Source organism: Triplophysa dalaica, chromosome 11 (assembly GCF_015846415.1).
Source record: "Triplophysa dalaica isolate WHDGS20190420 chromosome 11, ASM1584641v1, whole genome shotgun sequence".
In the NCBI taxonomy this organism is placed as follows: Eukaryota; Metazoa; Chordata; class Actinopteri; order Cypriniformes; family Nemacheilidae; genus Triplophysa; species Triplophysa dalaica.
Window position 1 is genome coordinate 22906412 of NC_079552.1, and position 24560 is coordinate 22930971.

The 24560-nt window shown below is 40.0% G+C and overlaps 1 protein-coding gene across 2 annotated transcripts in view; it reads right to left on the bottom strand.

Moving 5' to 3' along the window:
- plpp4 (phospholipid phosphatase 4) overlaps nucleotides 1-24560 on the bottom strand; it is an 85694-nt gene that overhangs the window by 25703 nt on the left and 35431 nt on the right. For both annotated transcript variants that reach the window (XM_056760891.1, XM_056760890.1), the window contains exon 2: nucleotides 5173-5281. In XM_056760891.1, the coding sequence (XP_056616869.1) occupies nucleotides 5173-5281 (109 nt within the window). The remainder of the gene's footprint in view (nucleotides 1-5172; nucleotides 5282-24560) is intronic.

The window sequence follows — 24560 nt, forward strand, 5'->3', positions numbered from 1 at the left end:
AATGAAAACTGCATTTGGCTGAAACTAGCAAAGGACAATTGCATCGCGCCTTGCACCGCACTGCACCGGGTGCAGGATAGGACCCGTTCTTTCTGGTTGACACATGCTCTGCATCCCAATGGCATACTATTCATGCTAAAAAGCATTCTATATTAGAATTATTTCAAGATAATTATATGTTTAAATGACTACTCTCATTTCCAGTGAACATTTAGTGTAAATAAATGAACATTCAAACGGCTGAGATAACCTACACTCAAAAAAATGTGTTGTTGGTATAATTTAATTTTATTATGACACCCATTTCCACACAATTGAATTCATTTATTCAAATTTAAGATTTACAATTTAAGATTGTCCGCACAATTCAAAGAAAGATGTAATGTATGGTGCAAAAAGGGAAGCACCAGACAGTTTATTTCATGACTATTTGCAGAGTATTTACTCACTGAGTAAGGCTGCATACATGCCAAAATGGTATAAATGTGCTCGTCCCCAACCTAAGTAAAACCTTTACCCTTCACCACTATGGTAAAACCTCAAAAATCACAGACATAAGAGAATCTAATGAATTTAAACATTACAGAACAGTAAACACTCACAAGACCCCTTATGTTTCATCCTGCACAAAAACACACATAAAATAACATTTAATTTTGAAATGTACTATCTAAATCCAGTCATGAGGGCAATGCATGCTGTTTCAGTGATTCAATGAAAATGATTCAGGTTGTCCCAACACAAATGGAATAAGTTATGTTAAAAAAGAGTTGCCGATGTATGTCAGTATTAGGTAATTCAATTGTGTTTGAACAAGAAACACATACAAATATGTTAGATTAGACTATATTGATTAAGTTAGACAAACAACCCTCAACAATCATTTTTTTGAGTTTAGCTACCCTCCACTGTAATAGAATTAAAAACGTTATTCATCACTGAATTAAAGTTACAGTTTGTACTATAGTGCACATGCAAAACAACAACAATCGTGTAGCTTGATGACACTGTGTAGAAGCGTGGAATGATGGGATATGTTGTCTTCAACTCCGCCGCTGATGGTACCGCGGATACATCAATCAGACAGGAACGAGAAATAATGTTAGCAGAAGAGGTAAAGTTATAAACTTTAATAAATGTTATTTTTGATGAAATCATTTTATTTCATTATAATGAGTAATGTAAGGTTTAAAACTAAATTGTTAGTCGTAGATCTTACAGTAATTGTCCAATTCGTTGGTGTGATAACACGGAGCAGTTTTAAGTGTTTAAATCATTCATAGTAAAAGTTATTTTCAACGTACCCACATCATTTGCAATAATTCTTATTCACCATGCTTAGATAAATGCTGGGAAACTTTACATTTACGCAAAAAACAACATACCTGAGGTCAAATGGTTCTCAGGGGTTAAAGCAAAACTGAACTTTCTTTTTGCAGGGTTGCGAGGGTAGACACAAATCATTCTGACTAATGTGTCTTCCGATAGTCACTAGTACCTATTTATTAGGTACTAGTATTTATTCTTAAAGTACTGATACTTATTTATTAGGTACTAGTACTTATTTTCAAGATACTAGAGCCTGCCAAACGGATACCAATGCTTATTTTTTAGATACTAGGACTAATTCATTTGATACTAGTACCTATTAAATATATAATAGTATTTATTCTATTTATACTAATATTTATTCATTAGATACTAGTACTTATTTATCTGAAACGTATACATGTTTATCAGCTACTAGTACTTATTAGATTTAGACTAGTACCCATTCACGAGATACTAGTACTTTTTTCAATAGTGACTAGTAAGATATTTTATTTTACTAGTAAGACTTGCGATTGAACTCTACAATGGCCTTTTTGACTAGTCATTACATATGACAGGTAAAAAACAATTGTGACCAGTAAGATAAGAAATGTTACGAGTAACAACCGTAAAAGACACTAGTGTCTAATATATAAGTACTAGTACTTAATGAATTACTACTAGTGCCTATTAAATAGGTACTTGTAACAACGGCACACGGATGAAGATGAACGGAGACAGGTATAGTCCAAGGGGTTTAATGATAACAGACACGGGAACAGGAAAACATGGGAGACACAACCGGGTTTACGATACAATACTCGACAAAGAACTAAGGAACACACAGGGCTTAAATACACGGGAAAAACACTCAGGGAAAACAGAATTAGGTGCGGGACTAATTAACAATGACGAGGGACAGGTGTAAACAATGAACAAGGCAAAACACATGGGGAACACAGGCTGAAGTGTACAGTACCCCCCTCAACACAGGCGCGTAGCACCACGTACGTTTGGCCGACGTTGGGCCCCCTAGTAAACAGATCGAATAAATATCGGCCAGGCATTGGCCGATTATTCAGTCAGTTGGTTCTCTAATATTGAATCTAATTTTAGGTACTAGTATGTAATGAATAAGTACTAGTATCTAATAAATAAGCACTAGTATCTAATTTGTAGGTACTAGTATCTAATGGAATAGTAACTAGAGACTAAACAATAAGTACTAGTAGCCTAAAAGTACTAGAAACTAGATACTAGTAAACCTCAAGGGTTAAATGACAAAATGGCTTGCCATAAGTAATGTGTTTGGTTGAGAGTCATAGCAGTGCTTTCATATCATTGGTTGCCAAACTAATGAACACGAACTGATATCAATAAGTTTTTAAATGTATTTTTTAAAGAAAATCCTTTTTGCGGAAAACTTTAAGCCCTGGGTTCTGACAAAACAATTAGCACACATCCACATTTCAGTATTTGTTTCAGCAAATTTCGAGCTCTAAGTATGGGACCTGTTCTTCGTATTTCGTAAACTTAGTTTGCTGGTTTGATTGTTTACTATTTCGCATGATCCTAGATTGTTCAGTTCTTTGACGCTCATCCTAGACTTGCTATCATAGCAACAGGTCCGTTAGCTTGAAATGACAATTGTTAATTGTAAATTATAAACAAGATTAGATCGCGGCCATGGCACAGTCATGTCCACTTCATTCTTACGAAATCAACTTGTTGCTTAATGTGCATGATTAATAGAATGCAATCAAATTAAAAGTCAATGTCAAAATGTTACAGCAGCACAGACAGTGTGTATATGATGCAAGGAGTTTAAGAGAAAGTCCAGTCTATTGAGACCATCAGATTGTACGCTTTTTTTCCACACATGTTTTTCAATAAGCATTGCATCTGTCTTTCAGCTATTATTGATTTCACAGACTGCAGGCCTCGGGTTATTTTCTAAAAATGAATTAATATTAATGGTAATATTAATTGGAATATTTTATATGTAACCAAAACGCTCCGCACCGCTCTGAGCGGGCCTCGAACTGTGTCGGTCCAGCATGGAAGTCGGGCGCTCTTGTGAGGAGGCTAAAGACCGCTAGAGTGTCCTTGAAGCCGGTGAGTGAGGTTTACTTACTGCACAGCACTTCACTAGCTTGCCTCCGTTACATATATACAATAATATTTTATATATGTTATAGTATATTAAGGAAGATCATGATTTCAAATGGCCTTTGGGCAGAAAGCATAAGAAGGACTTGAGAAAAAGTGTTGAGAGAGAGTCGCACCTGACCTGTCACATTACTGTTGCATGTGCAACACTACACAACACAACACAGCATTACCATCATCAGAAAAGAGAGGATACCTGTGATGGAGGTGCAGCAGTAATCTGAAATAAAAGTTACATGTGCAGTAGGTAAGCAGTAAGTTGTCACATTGTAGAATGTTTCTGTATTTCAGTTTTACTTGTGGTGACTAAGATTGAGAAATGATGTTAACTATGTTAACGTATAAAATAATGATTAAACCATGATTAAACTAAAAACTTAATAAAGGGAAACGGCATTTGCAAGCCCTTTCTTCCTGTTTATACCGCTTTGAGGTGTTTTATTATATATAAAAATGTGTCATAAGTAGCAGTAAGAAAACCTCTTTGGACGTAACCACATCTTTGTTAGTAACAACCAGCCAATAGCAGCGTTGCTGATCAATGTTTCTACATTCGACATATACAGGCTTTTCAAACTAAGCAAGAACGCGTGATTATCTCAGACAATTGTGTCCCGATATACTAATCAGCAACAACAGGTTCGTTCAAAGAACCGAATTATCCAGATCATGATTAGCAAGATAACATTATCTCAGATGTGTAATTTGATCTTGGATGTAATAAGAAAAAAAAGCGATAAACAGTGCTGCATTCAGTCTGTTTGCCACTCAGTGGGCGTGGCTCGCTCGCGTGCGTGCGTGTGTGGTGACGTCATGTGCAAAACCCCACTTTGTTCCTGCCCTCTTATTTTCTCATTATTGATTGTTAATGATTTCATGCCCTGCACCTGTCTCGCTCTTGATTTACTTCCTTATTAAATGCCCTGGGTTTTCTGTCTTGTGTGGATTGTTTTTCAAGACATCCTGTTCCTTTAGTGAAGTTAGTCTAGTCTAGTCATGTACCTGTGTCAGTTGTATTTACATTACTGCATTTGGCAGACAAAGGCGACTTACATTGCTTTATCCTATACATTTATACATAGGTATGTGCAATCCCCTGGGATCAAACCTACAAGCTTGCATTGTTAACGCAATGCTCTTACCACTAAGCTACAGGAAAGCTATTTATAGTCTAGTCGAGTCAGTGTTTTGTTCTCTGTCTAGTTTAGTTTATCGTCTTGTGAATTTGCCCCCTTGTGTTTTTTTTTCTGTATATACATTATATTAAAAGTATTTTTGTCACAATGAAAAACATTATTAATGTATAAAGATAAGAAAATCCGCATTGTCCTGTAGATGGTCTTTGCTCTTGCAAATTTCAATTTATAAATAACGAATCCGCTGTGGCGCGATCGCAACTAGCTCTTAAAGGGAATGGGAGATGAGACTCTGATTGGTTAACTCTACGTTTTGGCAAAAAAACACTCCCATGAATCAAGGAGAAATAGGAGATAATAGGGACAACCCCTTTAGACCATTTTTCCCCTTCCTAAAACAAGCAAAAGTGGATTCGGACACGTCCTAAGTGCACTTGCGCCTTGCGCTTTAGACCATGCACTGAGATCATTAAAATAGGGCCTCAAATGTGTATAGCTTCTTGAAGAGTCAAGTGGAGGCATATCAAAGCAACTACGAGTATGAATGTGCACTTACAAACATGACTCTTTTCGGAATGTGGTCAGATTCCACTAGGGGGTTTTTGTAGAGCCATATTTCCTCAGGTTGGATCACTCTCTCGAAGGGCTCCAGGAACTCTGTGAATCTAAACAGAAGGCAGAAAGGATGAGACCACAAACATTTCAGCAAATTGTCACACTTTTAACTTGTTTGCTGGGTTATCCATATTTTAACAAATTGCTTTGTTTGGTTATGATTCACTTGGCACTTCTATATTATTTATAAACATGTTTACTTTGTATTAATTCTCGAACCTTGTCTTTGATAAACAACATTTCCAACATTACTTGGCCAAATATTACAAGCATGCAATTCCCAAAGACTGCACAAATAGCACTTTCAGCTTGCATAGAGAAAGGAGGACTCAGTCTTTCTGTCAGGGCCGGGACTCGAACTCAGGTCTCCCGTGTTGTGAGTGAACACTAAACACCAAAGCCACTGAGGAATGGTGAACCCAAAGAGGGACGCACACACAGATGTTTGGGAAGCAAAATAAAGCAGATCCTTTTAATCCTTGAGGGACAGGTAAGAAGGGTAACAAAAACAACTCCGTAGAGGTCAAGCAAAAAAAAATAAAGTTCTTATAAAGAAACTTAACTAAAAATACTGGTAATCCAGGTAATAAACACAAAACGGGAAAAAAGGGTAACTTAAACAACTCTGAAGAGGTAGATCGAAAAATAATAATGATGTTCTCACAGAACTCCAAAAAGCAACTGCACATGAAGACACAACACTCGAGACTAGGGAACTTGGCTACAAAACGTCAAAGACTGAGCAACAGCACAGGGAACAGGGACCAACTTAAATACATAGGGGACAAATGGGGAACAGGTGAAGACAATAACACTAGGGAACACCAAACAAGGAGACAGTGACATCCAGTGGCTGGAGACTGAAACAAGTCCTAGATCCTGACACAGTCCCTTTACATGCAGTGAAGCTTACTTCCGATTTAGTGACTGGTGAGGTAGTGGTAGGCCTTCGTCCTGTATTACCAATTGAAGGTGTTTATCTTATATTAGGTAACAAATTAGCTGGAGGTAGAGTTTGGCCTAATGTACCCTCACCACCTGTAGTTTTGTCTGAGGGAAAAGGCGACACTGTGGCAACTCGGGCTATGATTAAAAAGGTTGAGTATCTGTTGACCGAGGGAACAGGGGGAGTGTCAAAGGCAGAAGATTCTGTTTTTGTACCGAATTTGTCTGATCTATAGTTTCCATTTTCCACAGACGAATTAGGTAGGGAACAACTTGTAGATTCTTCATTGGCGGAATTGTTTACTCTTGCTTTGTCTGATAGGGAGGCATCTAATGTTGCCAGAGGATACTTTGTTCAGGAAGGGCTCTTGCTGAGGTAATGGAGTCCTCATGGAGAGGCTTTTGTTGGTGATCCTATTGTTCAAGTTGTGGTCACCACAAAGTTTCGTTCTATTGTTTTGGAAGTTGCCCATGAAAAATCTGGTCATTCTGGAGTTAGAAAAACGTATGATCGGGTTTTGCGTTATTTTTTTTGGCCACGATTGAAGCGCGATATTTCAGCTTTCATTAAAACTTGCCATACTTGTCAAGTAAGCCAAATCAAAAATTGACACCAGTTCCATTAAATCCATTTTGGCAAAAAGGGAAACCCTTTGAACATGTGGTGGTGGATTTTGTGGGTCCTCTACCATGTTCCAAGTCGGGAAGCAATTATTTGCTTAAAGTTTTATGTCTATCTATACGTTTCCCTTCTGCCTATCCTTTACGTACAATAACGTCTCATCAATTGTGAAAGCTTTGTCACAGTTTATGTCTATTTTTGGAATTCCAAAGGTCATTGACAGTGATTTGGGTACAAACCTTACATCCCATCTTTTCAAACAAGTCTTGACACAGTTAAGAATTAAGCAAAACCTTGCTAGTGCATATCATCCACAAAGCCAAGGGGCATTGGAGAGGTTTCATCAAACTTTGAAATCTCTCCTTCGTGCTTACTGTGTACAGTTGGATAAAGATTGGGGGGAAGGATTACCGTAGTTATTACTGGCTGCACATGAAGTTGTGCAAGAAAGCACTAGATTTAGTGCTAATGACTTAGTTTTTGGTCATAAAGTTTGTGGACTTTTGGCAGTGCTTCAGAATTCAGTAAAGAGTTCAGATTCACCAAGAAACTTGCTTTCATATGTTGATGGATTCCGTCAAAGGCTGATACAAGCAAGAAAATTGGCTAGTGGAATGCTTGAAAAGCAGCAGAAGAACATGAAACGGTTATATGATCGTAAAACTGAACGTCGTGCTTTTGAGCCGGGAGATCAGGTTCTTGTGTCATGCCTTCTGCATTCTTCTCCTTTTAAAGCAAAGTTCGAGGGGCCGTATGTAGTGTAAAATAGACTGAGTGATGAAAATTATATAGTGGCCACTCCGCATCGGAGGAGGTCTACTCGGTTATACAATGCAAATTTGTTGAAACTGTACTATGAGAATTCCACATCAAACAGTGAAAGCTCCGTTCGTCCTGTGCTCCTTGCAAATTCTGACATTGAGGATGTGGGTGTAGGAGAAAAGGGGTTGCAGAAAGGGGATTATGAACTTGATGACTGTGTTCTACGTGGATGATTAAATAATACAGAGTCTTTGGAAAACCTAACTGGTAATTTGATGCACTTATTACCTTTTCAGTCTTCTCAATTGATTTCTTTGTTACAGAGTTTTACAATTGTTTGGGGACACTCCTACGCGAAGCGAATGGGCTGAACATGATATTGATGTGGGTAATGCATTTCCTATCAACCAACGATAGTATCGAGTATCAGCAGGGAAATTGGAATTGATGGAAACAGAAATTATCTATATGTTAGAAAATGAGATTGCAATTCCTTCAAATTCAAATTGGGCATCCCCTTGCCTGATTGTTCCAAAATCTGATGGGTCGGTAAGATTTTGAACTGATTTTCATAAACTTAATGATGTGACCAAGCCTGATTGTTTCACACTACCGCGAGTAGACGACTGCATTGATCAGGTTGGTTCTGCCAAGTTTGTAACCAAACTGGATCTGTTGAGGGGATATTGGCAGGTGCCGTTGAGTCCAAGAGCTCAGGAAATTTCTTCATGTGTCATTCCCTCAGGATTATATTCATACAATGTTATGAGTTTTGGGTTACGAAATGCACCTGCCACCTTCCAGCGATTAATGAATCGAGTAGTTTCAGGCCTTGAGGGGTGTGCGGTGTATTTGGATGACTTGGTGGAGTTCAGCGATAATTGGGATTTACACTTAAAACGCTTGTGTGCTGTCCTGAGGAGGTTGTCAGAGGCCAAATTGACGATAAACTTGGCAAAATGTAGTTTTGCTCGGGCAACTTTAACCTATTTGGGCAAAGTGGTGGGAAATGGAGAGGTTCGTCCCTTAGGTGCCAAAGTTCAGGCTATTTGTGATTATCCTGTTCCTACAACAAAAAAGGAGCTTATGTGTTTTTTGGGGTTAGTAGGTTACTACCGTTCTTTCTGCCAAAATTTTTCTTCAGTGGTTGCATCACGGATCTTCTAAAGGCCAAGGCAAAATTTGTTTGGTCGTCAACTTGTGTAGTCGCTTTTAACAATGTTAGGGCATTGTTATGCTCTTCTTTGGTTCTTGCTGCCCCTTGTTTTGAGGGCCCTTTTTCTTTGCAGGTGGATGCAAGTCAAGTGGGTGCAGGTGCTGTCCTTCAACAGGAGGACGAGGAAGGCAGAGTCCGTCCTGTTAGTTTTTTCTCCCGCAAGTTCAATTCATACCAATTGAACTATTCTGTGTGTGGCGGGGCGATGATGGGGCAGGTTCACAAATGAACCCGTTCATCTATTCCTAAAAGATCTGACTACGCCACCCGGGAGGGTTAAACCCAGGAACTAAAAGTAAACCCCACAAGTTAAGATCACACAGATTCGTTCTCTTCGTAAATTAAGGTAGGCCGAGAACATGGGTATCCAGTAAAACAATGAGTTTTATTACATAGACATTTGTATAAAAGATGATAAAATAGCTCAGTTTGGGCAAAAACGGCCACTACCAGCAGCTTGATTTAATGGGCCACGCACAACATAGCATATAAAAGAAAATAAATCAATAAACTAAAAATAAAGATATTAAACACAATAATTACATAAGGAAATTAAACACACATTTACACAGGGCTGGGGTATCCACTACAGGGAAGATCGACAGTACTGATTGTACAAAAGCACACACTACTCGTGAGTTCAGATCACACGATCACACACGTCACAAGTGTCACACAACACGGCAAACCTTGTAGCACCACCACCACTAGGGACCTTTCACCCGTGGGACCCCAGCTCCTAAAAGAAAAGGATAAAAACAAAGAAACAAACACTACCCATTCAATTAATTGAAAACTAAATAAGAAAAAGATAAGAAACAAAATGGAAATGAAACAAAGTAAAACAAAAACAAATAGCAGTAATCAAACAATAAATAAACTCACAACCACAGTTACGAAGACCAATAAGGCATGGCAGGTGGTCAGTGAAAGAGGAAGCCACGGTAGAGCCTCCCTAACCAAGAGACAGTGACCACAGCGCCGGGGATTCAGTATCAGTAGCTTTAACCTAGCCTTAGCTTAGCGACAGAAACGCAGAGGCAACGATCACAGCGCCGTGTGTTCAATAGCAGTATCTTTAAGGGAGCTTTAGAGGCAAAGATCCAGAGGCAGCGATCACAGCACCCAGTGTTCAATAGCAGTAGATTTAACGTAACTTTAGTGGTAAAGATCCAGAGGCAGCGATCACACCGCAGAGTGTTCAATAGCAGTAGCTTTAACGGCAAAAACCCAGGCTGTAGAATTCAACAGTCCAGGACAACGAAAGCAAAACAAAGGGAGAAATGAGAGGACTCCAGAAAAGAGAGGATCCTATGACATGAATAAACATTGTTATAAGAAATAACCATTACCCGCTAGGATTTCCCCCAAATCATCCGTTAGTAACTTACCAAACCACGTCAATTAACCGCACACAGTTCACAGGTCAGGACACACAGTCTTCACCCGCCCCGTTGCTAAACTGGAGTACAGGGACTACACATTTAAACCCCTCGCCAATGGCAAGCCTCAATGAGTTAACTATCAAATATGTTTACATACCTGAATTTAGAGCAGTCAATAAATCCACCATAACAACGTAAGCGACATACCAGACGAAAAGGACAGGCTAGGATGCAACAAACAATTTGTCAATACCGAGGAATGGTAATTAAGGAAGAAAAGGCTGCGACATGCTTAACAGCACATACCTGCAACTACCGCACACAAACACTCACAGGGAAAGATCCAGATGTGACGCATTACAGGCTGCTGCCAACCACATCTAAATAGCCAGCACTGGTCGCTGATTGGCTATCCCAAATGTCAATCACCACACCTTCACTTCCTCGTACTGCCACATGTGGTAGAAAAGGAAACTTTGGCCTTGATTTTGGCATTACAACATTTGGATGTTTATGTTGGTGCAGGTCAACCCGTTGTGGTCTATACAGACCACAATCCGTTGACATTTTTAAATTCTTTTCATTGTCCTAATAAAAGGCTCATTCGTTGGTCTTTATTTTTACAGTCCTACTCCCTTGATATTCAACATATCCAAGGATCTGAGAATATTGTTGCTGATGCACTGTCTCGTGCTCCTTTGTGAATTGAGTAATTAATTTTTTTTGTGAAAATTGAGTTCTTTGCTTACAGGGTTTCTTGACAGACCCCTGTCTTAAGGGGTGGGGGTGTGACGGCCCCTGCTTTATCGTTGCTCTAAGTTACGGATTGTTCCCGGATGGGTTTATTGAGAACACCTGCTGCTGATTTCCGGTCATGCCTTTAAAAAGGGCAATTTGCCATTGACCGGGAGCGCGGCCCTTTGGGACATGGTTTCCTTTGTTTTGATTTCGGTTACTTTATACATTTAACATTTACATCATTAAACTTTCATTCATACACCTACTTCACTACACCGATTCCTCATTATTTCTTGCACCATTGATTTTTCTTATGTATATTTCTATTTCGTTAATAAGTCATTTACATTGTTTGCTTTTCTTGTGTGTCCCCGTTTTTGTTGCGTCCTTTTCGACCCATGGGGCGTAACAATACGGGAGACAGGAAGGAATGAACTGACAAGGTGTGCGGGAAACAGAGATACTAAATAGGGAAATGTTAACGAAGGAAGATTGCACAGGGACGGAGACGGGCAGGTGACAAGACTCCACATGATGGGAACTGGTGGGAAGCTGACGGAACAGGTGAGAGGGATGACCTCTAATGGCGAGCTGAATGGAGAAACAAGGGGCGGAGCTAAACGAGAGACAGGAGGACACCCGGCGCAATGTCAAAACAAACCACCTCGTGTCTCCACACAAGACGAAACACACACAAGACAAGGTACTGTCACAACCCTGTCCACAAGGCACGAAAACTTAGAATAGGAAGGACAGGATCCTCACACATTGTTGATTTTCTTCAAGATTTTAGCCCCAAAACAAAGCATTAAGAGGAGTGATTCTGGACTGGGAGAAAACCAAAAGATCAAGAATAGTATGTTATGCTATGAGCAGGCCCATCAGGATTTACACCACATGATTGCGACAATGCTTTTCCTGGACCAGCAACAACATCAAGACATTTCCCTGCACACTGTAACTCACTGCCTCACCTCTACCTATTAATTCAGTTCTATCTGATATTTCCATAATTCAAACACGACTCAAAAGACAATTTTTAAGAGAAAATATAAGAACTTTAATAAGATAGATTATAAGACGTTCGTTAAGCCGTTCTCATTTACATCTTTTCAGTATCTATTGTCAGTCCTGACTTATAAAGCGACATCTAACAAATCACCATAAAAGAGGCAACTTTGGCTATATTCTTTCACACTTCCTCTGTCTAGGTAACTATGTGCATATTTACAGACGAAATGTGTTCATGTTAATATAGTCAAACAGTGGATGACAGTGACAGGTTGTTGGAAACGCTGTTTTGTACTCATTTCATTCAGAAGTCACCTGTCGAATATGTTGCTTCTTCCTGCCGCTCACTGAGACGACGATCCCTGTGCGGGGAAAGAGAGAACTTGCGCTCGCGAGGCAGCTCTGAAGACATTTTCCCACTGAATGAAAGCTAAGGTTTATCAGAAAGTCGCTAGATTTGTCGCTTCTACTTCTCCTGAATAAAAGCTGCTAAAGGGCTTTATAAAAAAAACTTTATAAAAAATAAATGTAACCAATATATAATAAAACCAATAGGCTGGGGCTTGTCTTTGAAGGAAAAAATATGTATTTTTATGTCTCATCACTTAAAACATCTAGATTGTGAAAATAATCATCTCCAAATAAATTGCTCACTGAACCTTTTCTGCAAATACACAAGTCTTCATTTGGACTCTTGTTCTATGATATATTCGCACACAACGTTGCATTAATAAGACGTTTTTAGTCTGCAGTGGTCTGTAGTGGTCTGCAGTGGTCTCAATCTAGAGATGGTTAAACCACTGAAATGGTAAATCAAACTGGTAAATTAAAAGGTTGCTGGTTCGATCCCAGCAGCCACCACCAGTGTGTCCTTGAGCAAGACACTTTACTCCATGTTGCTCCAGGGGGATTGTCCCTGTAATAAGTGCACTGTAAGTCGCTTTGGATAAAAGCGTCTGCCAAATGACTAAATGTTGTACTTTACAATTCAAATGACTAGAGAGTTGCAGTACATTTCAGTTTAAAATTATTTAAATAATTGTTCTGGCAGTCATTAAAAAGTGAGCAGCAATTATCACATCATATGCTGCACAGCAAGAAATGACGGTGCTTTCCTCATAGGTTTTGTTGTTATACGAGATTGTGTTAAAGAGATAACGATCAACTTTTTGACCTTAAATTAATGTCTCTAAAATTATTTTAGTGGTAGGACAACTTTTAACTGGACGAATTTTACTGCCGTTGCAGCCTCCTATTGGCTGAAATTGCACTTTGGAGTTCGGGTCGGTACAAGCCCCGCCTATCCGCTGCTTTACGGCATACGTCACATTTTACTCGTAGCCTGGGAGAAACCATCACCATGGCAGAGCTAGCAAATAAAACAAAGAGGAAGAGAGAGAGAATGATCTGACACGAATCAATATCTGAGGGACTATTCCCATAGCGAGTTGAATGTTAATAAGTTATTGATTGCACTCATTACACAAAGCACAATGCCTGGTCACGAGTGTGTTTCCGAAAATATAACTACAGAAAATGATTTATGTTGGTTACTAAACACATTCAAGTCCATGCGTTGTGTTTTGGGTGACTGCAAATGTGTTATGTAGCTAACGTTAGGAAATTAACTGCTATGTAGCTAGCACGCATTGCATTAACGGCTAAGAACTAACTGCTACCTCAGAATTTAGTTTAAACTATTAGTATAGCCAAGTAGTATAACCCGTGGGAGCCAAAAGAGTGCTTTGGTACATGCACAGTTTATGAAGGGACATGATGTAACAGCGGTTTCTGCCTAGTCAACAAATTCATGTGTATTGCGCTTCCCGCATGGAAGCTTATACAGCCGTAATATTTACAACATTTATAACAGACAATTGCGCTTATCAACCGCATGGGGGAACCTTAAACCAAAACGGCTCGTTGTCCCTTTACTGTGTCATGCGTCCTCCTACTTTACACAATCCTGCAGAAATGACCCTTGGGACTCCATAATTCCCCATTAAACACATATCCTGGGAACTCTTCTGGAAGATGGTACGTACGAGTGCTTCCTCCAACAGTTTATGCTTGACAAAAAATCCAGTAATGATGGGGAGGAAGGAGTTAATAAAGTACCCGAGAATGTGTGACTTGCTGATTATATTTAAGCATTTGGAACAACAATCTTATATTTAAGCATTCTAACAACAAAATTGTAATCTTGTTAACGCAAGGTCACAGTCGGCAAATTTTTACAGTTTTTTTATTTTGCACTGACAATTTGATTTAAAAACTCTAGTTAGGATCCGAAAGAAGAGAATGTTCTTAGTACAAGTAGGTTAAAAACACAATATCAAATTAACAACTTTATTTAACATCATATTTCCACCTTTATCCTGTCAGAACAAAGCGCTGAGTGTGTAAGTTCACATTTTACTGAATGACTGGAAACACAGGAGAGAAGCATTCATTTATTAAACCTGAAGTCAATCCTAAATTTGGCATAAAGCGTCATGGGGAAAAGGATAAAGATGGATTAAGTGCGCTTGCATCTTGCACAAAAATCAGGACAGGTGTGCTATTACTTTTCGAAGGGACTCTTCTCACCCGTTGGAAATAACAGAAGAATACAGTCATCCGATTCTGGAACTACATTCCATTTTTATACAGACATTCTGATGATTTAAACACAGTTACAGCATCTATCTATTTATATATTCAAGGATAATGCTGCTGGAATTGATGACATTGCAGAATTATTGTGAATTATTTTTTTATATTAATCATACCATTTTTGTTGAGACATCATACCATTGCGTCCCACACAAAGCTGAGGGATCACATTGTAAATTTGTAGTTACATTTTCTGTTTGATTGAGACGAGTAGAGGTTTGCTTTAAGGTGCATTGACTGCATGTTTCATCCAAACAAACTGTTGAAGCGTTAATGAACTGTTGAAACAAATATCATTTTGTTTTCATTACTTCAAAAGATATGTATGCTGTAGTTTTCTGTAACCAATTATATTATATATTATTTCAAAAGTACCGCAGTGTACTTTAACATTGTATCATGTTCCACGTTTAAAGTGATTATAAACGATTCAAGCCATGTAAACTCAAGGCTAAAAATGTTAATCATTGTTGCTGACTATTCATTACATTTACACATTTGGCAGACGCTTTTATCCAAAGTGACTTACACTGCATTATCCTATACATTTTGTTTCGAATCATGTGCAATCCCCTTGGATCGAACCCATGACCTTGCTTGGTTAACGAAATGCTCCTAATACTGAGCTACAGGACAGCGATTCAATTCAAGCAATTCAAAAGAACATTCAAAAAAAGATTCATTTCAGCCATCAGGTCAGGTGGGCTGCCGATGTTGGTGTACAGGCTTATCTTGATTCTACCTGATATTTACATTTAGTATAGAGTGCACTGCAGGTAACCATGGTGCCAACAGCACTAGAAAACTGGAAAAGTGATACCGGTAGGCTATAGATTTACCACAAAAGATAAATTGAGACACATGCAGAAATACTAGCAGAGGAACTACAGGCTGGACAGCTTGAACTTGCTAAATGGGTAAGGATGCTCATGACAGGGTGCTCCTCCGGGGACCATTACAGCAGCAATTAGTGTAATTGATAGGATGAGATAACTCACACATGAGCAGTGATACGGAGTCTTCTCCAATGATTACCTTATTAAAGAGGTATCCCAGAGTTCACAAAAGCAGTATGCTTCTGAGTCAGGCCCTTATGTCAGTCTGGAGCTGCCTCTGCTGCTGAGATGTGCCAAACTAAGCCTGTCTACAGAGTCTCTAAAATTGGCCACTCTAAAGAGACCAGGGTGAAGATAGGTGCATGGCAGGAGATGGATTTAATCAAAGATTGGATGGTGAGTGGGACTTGGAAGAATCAGAATCTCAGCAGGATCCCCTGGAGAAATCTGGTCCCCAGATTGACAACTGGCAACAATCAACCCATGATTCATTCCCATAGTGGATGATGGTCAATGCTGGTGAAAGTTCAGCAGCTGCAAAGTAGAATCTCTTTAGCTGCAAGGGTTGCAGCATTGATTTTAAAATGATTTTTTTTACCCCGAACCACAAATCCTGTCCTAAGTAGAATGGGTATACATTATTTGTAGCAATGACCAAAAATACATTGTATGGGTGAAACACGCATACACACTTCACACTAGCCCCATCTTTGAGAACTACCCACTCAAGATTGGTCTCTAGCTTAGAATTTCTTCTTTCAGGTTAATCTACTCTCCACAATGCCATTACAGCAATAAACCAATAGAGAGCCTTAAAACAAACCAGTTTCTGCGTAGCAACTGCCTGCTTCAGGGCCTCTGATGGACCAATTTAAAGGCGATTTTCTCAATATTTAGATTTTTTGGCACCCTCAGATTCCAGTGGCCTGTATCACGAAGGGAGGTGAACAAACACTGAGTTGCAGAGTAAGTTTTGATCTGACAAAACCGGACAAACCCAACCTGGTTTAGATCAGGTTCAGCTGTAGCACAATGCTTGGTGTAAACCTTCTCTGTCAACTCAGGTTTGATCCAGAGTTTGTGAGGCACGTGCACCTTAAAGTGTGACACTCGCGGCCAACAGCCAATCACACGGAACCCAATGTCGAACTTGATTTTGTGGACTTTTTTATTTACACTGGCCAATTCCATTTGACCGATTCCTGTCACCGAAAATGATTACAGGAAGAGAGTTTTGAAGGGCTCCTGCACATCTTACACTTTAATCAGAGAAATATTAAAACATGATATACATAAAAGGTGTAAATAAATATAAAAATACATGAATAAAGAGTAATGCTGAAAGGAGACCGGAGGCAGCATGAACAAAACATTTATTAAAACTGTGATTTCCACCCGCTACGATGGGTACCCATCGGCGTGCAGGAGTCTACTATTGAGCTTTTTTTCTGTCCGTTACCATCACATGTGGTGGCATTTAATGTATTTAACAAATATTGTGTCTTCATTAGATAAATTGTTGCCTTTTCGTTCACAAACAATGTAAAAAATAATATCTATGTATTTAGCAGTAAAATAAATATTGTAATGGAAATTCAGTTTATAAATAATGTGTTTTCTCTTGTTCTCTCAGGCACTGTGCTGGTTTATATCAACTGCACTTCTATTTCTAATTCATTTTTCTTTTGTTCTTATTCTTTTTAAAAATACACTTAATTTTTTTCTGCTGTTTTTTTGTTTCTTAAAATCTAAAGTTGTATTTATGATGTTAAATCTTTTGCGTTTTAAAGATAGGTTTTATTTCTTTTTGTCAATCATTTATGTAAAGCACTTTGAATTGCCCTTGTGTATGAAAGGTGCTATATAAATAAACTTGGCTGGCCTAATTGCATTTGGTTGTTTTGTTCCTTGGTTTTTAGATGAAATCAAACTTTGACTGCTGCGATTATATTCGTCCCTTCAAATTTATTGTCTTTTTTTTACAGAAAATTACTTTTGTTTTTAAGTAAATGAAGCTAATCTCCAATCATATAAAATCCTGTAGAAGGAAATCAGAACTGTAAAGGAATATAGGGTATCCATACTGTAAATTAATATAAAATGTAAACATAATTATTACTCGGAAAAGACATCACAGCAATACTACTGTAAACAGCAACCTTGATACAGTGCAGGATTGAGAAATCTGGTCTTTTAAAATATTAATTCGTTTAAAACTATTAACACTACTAATCAATATAATTATTACAGTGTTTATTACAGTATTTATTGATTGCCTTAAAAATAACCTGTCATCCAACCCATACAACAAAAAGTTGTTTGTTCCTTACCTCAAATACAAAGCATTGGAACGTTCACTGGATTAGGGCCTCTACCGGCAGCAGGAGAAGCTTTGGTCTACCGTCATTATGAAATGATATATTTCACTTCAATTTTCCAATGATGATATGTATCAAAACCAATGATTGGCACTGAAAGGAACTGTGTCTGTCTTCTGTGGACGGTAAAGAAATTGCATTTCCGCCTCTCTGATCAAATAATTGTCTTCCCTATAACTTTGTAATATTTTGGTTTCTTTGTTTTTTTTGCCTTCCTTTTTAAAAAACCAGCTCTGAAAACGCCTGTTCCCCTTCCTTAAGAGCTAATGTTTCTTGTGCAGGAACCATCGGCCACACAAACAAAGAAAAGTGTTTCAGCGACAGGTGTTTTTTTTTAATGTCAAGTTTATGGATACACTGAATTATCGTTTAAAAAACATGCATTTATACTCAGCTCTTTTACAACGTGTCTCTATCATTATCTCTCGAGGGTGCAGGACACTTTGAGGAATGTAACAAAGATGGTAAGAATGTTTCGCACTACATATACCTTATATGTGTTGAATCATTTCTATGTTTGGAATTGTGAATTATTTTTTTTATATCAATTTTATACACTTCAGAGACATCATACCATAGCGTCCCACACAAAGCTGAGGGATCACATTGTAAGTTTGTAGTTAATTTGTTTGTTTTGTTTTACTTGGTTTAGAACAGCTTTAATTAAAGTTTTTGTGCATTCAGAACCATGCTCCTTTGCTTCTGCCTCTTCAGTATGCAGCCCACCATCTTTGCGACAGACAGCGAAAAGTAAGAGAGTATTTTGTGGATATAAGAGTGATTACCATATTTGATATTGTTGGCTATACTTTCTTTGTTTCTTCTAATTTTCAATCACAACCAGGGACACCAACTCTTCCTAGAGCTCCTGCTACACACCTTCCTGGATACGATCATGACATACATCGGTGGAAGTGTTATGATCAACAGAGGATCTGGATGAAGACAGAGCTGGAATACTTGGGTCTGTAGCCAGGCTCTCCTCCTGTGAGCAACCCCATGAAGACCATGTCACTGTGGCATTTACCTCCTCAGCTTGAGCTAAAATACACAGTCTCTGAACTGCCTTCACCTAAATATTTCAAATTTCATGCTTTTTTTATTTGGAAACCTGAAAATGACACCTTGATGGCTAAACTGAAAAGTAACTATGCTCTGTCATACATTGAGGGGTGTAGCAAAGCATAGGTCATGTCTGCAGGAGATGGTAGACCTCTTGTGATGGTGGGCATCACAGGTCAATACTACCTATTCTCATCTTGGCTGTGCTGCAAAGTCTGCAAGAAGAGGTGGTATGCAGACGACCCACGGTGGCTGGAAAAGCTCCCCAAAAGGTATACAAATCTGCTGCCAAGCACCTCTTACTTATAAGAAGGCCATCTGTAAATCTTTAATGAATGAGCTTAGGCGCACCGGATAATCATCCACCCGCAAGGCTAACCAGGTGATGGAAATGATGCACATGGAATTTGAATGTGCCCACTTGGCCTGCCTATTCAGTTGCCAGAATGTCCTGGATTCTGAGGCGGGAAAGTAAGGACAAAAATACATCACAGGATTCCTAAAAAAGGAGACCAAGCCTGCTCCATTTGGCAAGTATTATGATCCTGATGGATGGAATGGAATCTCTGTGTGCACACAACCTCACTGACTGCCTCCTATTTGAGTACCAGCAGCAACAGTTAGCTATAAGAAAGCTCCTGAAGGGCACCTTTGGGCAGGCTTTACGTTCTAACCACACCCGTAAAAGTGTCAAGGAAAGTTACATTCACCTCTGGCACAATGTCATTGTACACCATCGTGAATGAAGACTTGATGATCCTTTCATGGGTGATGGTGCAGTCTGAGACAGAAAGGTCATTGGAACCCATGTATCAGGGCCTAGCAAACCGGTTCAACATTGCAGGAGTGGAAAAGGCAAAGTACCATTGGGTAGACAGGTGACGCATTTGAATCATCCAATGCATTGCCTGCATTTCTTTTAACATATGTGCTATTCACCATTTGTGCACAGGCCTTTTACGCATGAACTGTTGTTAAGACTGATTTATACTGCAGTTTTAATATTTAATTATACTTTTCTGTTTCAGGGATTGCTGTGCAGCATTTAAAGGTGACCTCTCTGGGATCAACTGGGATGCCTGGAGAACTACTGAGGCTATTATTGCTGAGGCCACTTCTGGTGTTATGGTTCTGGTATCCTTCTTTGTCTCCCTCTACTGGTTTCACTCTTCTCAGCTGTTTCTAGTTTGCTATCAGCATTTGTTAATTTTCTCACACCTGTTCTCCTTTTCCTCTGATTGTGTTTGCTACTTCTAGCTTCCCATTTTCCTGCTTCGTTGCCGGATTATTTCCAAGAGTCATCTATGCAGAGGCTTTCGTCGGTCTATGTTCCTGTCTAGTCGGAGTTCTGTCTGGATCCGGTCTGTACTATTTTTTACCCTGTGTTTGCTGATCATCGGGTTGTTTTTGTACTCTGTCCAGTTAACCTGCTGATGTCTGCCAGCCTGAGTTATCCACCTGTCAGCCGTGTGTTGTCTCTCCCCGGAGAGACTGAGGCTTCATGTCGCCAGACCTTTTCCGTTTGCTGAGTTTTTGTTTTTTGTCATGTGGATATTTTTATAAGCCTTATTGTGTTGACGGCTGTTGCTGGCATTTATCTCCGAAGAGGATTTCTGTTTTTGTGGACTGTTGCTTACCTTTATTAAAGTCTTCTTTCTGGCATTTCGCTTTTGGGTCCTTTCTCACAGTCTTAACAGAATAATCCGGCCAGTATGGACCCAGCGAATGAGAACCCTCTTCAGACGGCTGTCGAACTCCAGGGGGCGATGCTCGGAAGGCATAATGATGAACTAGCCGCTGCCAGACACGCCGTAGAGACCCTGGCCGCCCAGATGTCAGATCTTTCCATACAAGTGTTTCAGCTTCATCAAGATCGACCTACTCATTCTAGAACACCAGAGACTCCCGAGCCCAGAATAAACAACCCGCCTTGTTACGCTGGTGAGCCAACAGAGTGTCGTTCCTTTTTGACTCAATGCGAGGTGGTTTTCTCTCTCCAGCCAGCCACTTACTCAAGGGATCGAGCCCGGATCGCTTACGTCATTTCGCTCCTTACCGGACGGGCACGTGAGTGGGGTACTGCTACCTGGGAGGCTGGGGCTGAGTGCATTGATCAGTTTGATCTGTTTAAGGAGGAGATGATACGCGTATTTGATCGCTCTGCTCACGGGGACGAAGCATCCCGCATCCTTTCCACCCTCCGTCAGGGAAGACGGTCCGCCGCGGACTTCTCTGTTGAGTTTCGCACCCTAGCCGCCACATGCGGTTGGAACGAGCCTGCTCTGGTCGCTCGCTTTCTGGAGGGACTGAACGCTGACATTAAGGATGAGGTTATTGCCCGTGAGGTACCCAAGCTTCTTGACCCTCTTATTGACTTAGCCATTCGCATAGAGAAGCGTTTTGATCTCCGCCGCCGGTCCAGAGGCATGGAGACCGCCCAACTTCTCGCTCTTTCCGACGCATCAGCGCCAACCTCCGCCAGCTCTGAGTTTGAGCCCATGCAGCTGGGGGGTCTTCGCATCTCAGCTAAGGAACGTGGACGCAGAATCGTCAACCGTTTATGCATGTATTGCGGCTCGGCCGGCCACTTCGTTCCTATATGCCCTTTAAAAGCCAACGCTCGCCAGTAGAGGGGTTACTGGCGAGCGCAACTTCTCTGATCTCTCCCCCCAAATCCTGCACTACCATCCCTATCACGCTTCGCTGGCCGGGTTTCTCGGTCTCGTGTCACGCCTTGGTTGACTCGGGGTCGGAGGGGAATTTCATCGATAAGGCATGGGCCCTGGAGCAAGGTATTCCTTTGACGGAACGTGAGGAGGCCACACCCCTTTTTGCCCTGGATGGTAGCGCCCTTCCTCGGGTACTCTGTGAATCCGTCCCTTTATCTCTCACTGTTTCTGGTAACCACCACGAGATTCTTTCTTTTTTGATTTTTCACTCTCCTTTCTTCCCTGTAGTTTTAGGGCACCCTTGGCTATTAAGACATAATCCGTAGCTTTGAACCGCCAGCCTGACAAGCGGGTCTGTGAGCGGCGCCGTAATGGCACTGGACCGGATGGCTGCTTGCCGGAGCTGGATTATTTTACCCTGTTGCAAATCGTGTCTATGGTGTATTATGCGTATCTGTTTTTCTCACCACTTTCCTCATGTTATGCTGTATTTTTCTTCTTAAATCCATTTCGTTACACTGTACTTGTATATGTGTAATGACAATAAATTGAATTCAATCCAATCCAATTGATAGTTTGCACAATATATAACCTAGTTTTCTCTTATTTTATCTTCTGTCTTAATCTCTGTGTGTTTGGTGTGCGTTAGCGTGTGTGTCAGTGCGTGTATGATTATTAATGTATTGATTATAAGTATTGCTTAAAGTTAACATGTTTTCATGTACAGCTGCTTTGTAACAATAAAAATTGTCAAATAGTATAAATAAAAGTTGAGCTAAGTTTCTGTCCATCAGCGCCACTTGTCCTACAGGAGTAAAAGAGCTACTGGCGATCAATTGTTCCGCTCTTGATGTAAAAGATAAGTTCTTGGGCCATCCATATCGCGCCTGTCACGAACTGCCCTGAGGCTTGACGGGTTGAGGATCTAAATGCAGTTTTTTTAAAAGGTACAACAGGACAAACAGGTAATAAGTTCAGGGCAGGCAGCAAACAATCAGAAACGGGGTCACAGGCAATGGTCGAGGGAGGCAGCAAGACAGCAGTACAGTCCAAGGTCAAACCAGTGGTGGAAAGAGTACTGAAAATTTGTGCAAGTACAGGTACTGTTACATTGCAGAAATTGTACTCAATTACAAGTAAAAGTACTGGTGTTAAAATAGTAAACGAGTAAAAGTAAAAATTACTCTTCTCTAAAAGTACTCAGAGTACTAATTACTCATTACTTTTAAGGTAGTGTTATTTAATGAATTAAGAATACTGATTAATAATCAAATTTGGAGATTTATATAGAAAATTGATACTTTTAAAACACACATCTTTACCTTACTGATAAAGCATATTATTGGATGCAACTCAGACAAAATAACCATTCAATGTGTTGTTCTGTCTGTCTGTCTGTCTATTATGAATTCAGTTTTCCAGTTAAAACCATTTATGCACTTCCAACACTGTTCAATTATGTGTAGTAGTCCCCACAATGCAGAAATTAATCAATTAGAGCCCCAAATACTACATGAAAAACTGCAAAACATTTGTACCTAAATTGCATTGGATTAGCATTAACAGTCATATCTGTAGAGGAGCTGATCTATTACTCAACCTTAAGCCATCCAAGATGAATGTGACATTATTTCTTAGCTAGAACAATAAAGATTTTAACCTGGAGATGTGGTTCATGGTTTTTCATGGTTGAGGGTTTTCCCTTTACATTGCTGCTGTAGTTCCAGTGTAGAAAAGCGAACCGAACGCGCACACACGTTGTGCTGTGAGTGACTGCCGCTCTACTGCTCGTTGCGTGAGCTGGTGTCTGTTTGGAGGTACAGAGTGTATTGGTCGAAGGTTTCCCTCTACATCACTGCTGAAGTTCCGGTTTACTAATTGAGATTTGATCACACGTGTAACACTGCGCGTTGGGAGTGACTGCTGCTCTTCGGCTCGTAAATGGGAGGAAGGAATTGTTTGTCGGATGCTTGAACGGAAGTCCTGCTGTTCAGGGGTTAAATTCGGCGTTTGATCACGACGCTGGTTGGCCTCCCTACTCACTTATAGGGCAGAATACTTGATGCAGAGACTTTGGAGAGAGATGGACGATTGTATCTCATGATACAGCCGTTTGGATGAAACTTGTTGAACGGAGTGATACAGGAACTCAATATTTCTCCAGATATCGGGCGAGCCTTCGTATAGTGTCCCTCTCCCGCATTGACTTTCAAGTGCACAAAACTGCCGTTAGATACCGTTCGTCCACCCTCATGATTCAACTAAATTGGCGGCAGATATCTTGAAATTTGTGTGATGCAAGTTTTCTATGCGTGATTTGAGTGGACGGGGTCACGTGACGGGACGGATTATTCTCCTTTGCCATTCACATTGTAGCGACCATAATGTGAGGAAAAATAGCGCTGTAAAAGTAACGATTCAGCACTAAAAAATGTACTTGAGTAAAAGTATACTGTTTTTAAACAACTTAAAAAGGTACAATTCCTGAAAAAAACTACTCGATAACAGTCATTTGAGTGTTTGTAATTCGTTACTTTCCACCACTGGTCCAAACACAGGGTAATCCAAAACAAAAAGAGACTGATCAGAAATGCTGTTGACACAAACAAGACTTTGCAATGATGTAAACAACAAACCAGGCTTATGTTGACAGAAGTAATCAGGTTAACTAGACACAGGTGAATGTAGTCATAGATAATGAGTCCAGCAATGGATTATGGGAAATGTAGTGTGAGATGGCAGTCCATGTGATGAGTGGAGTGCCGTCGAGTGCATTTGAGAGGGAACTGCAGCTGGTTACTGTGACAGCATCCAATGTTAAGTGAAAGGAGGATGTGTTAAGATCCAAAGAAAAACACGATCCAACATTTGGCCATACCAGATGCTACAAATTGAATATTTGAAATTGGAGAGACTTGACCATGCTCCCGAGCTGACTCTATCACTCTTAACACACCACAGGAAAAACAAATAAGATAATCAGAACAACCACCAAGTTGATCTTGACTTTACCAGGACTTTTCACCCATGTCGTGAGGGTGAAGTCGGCC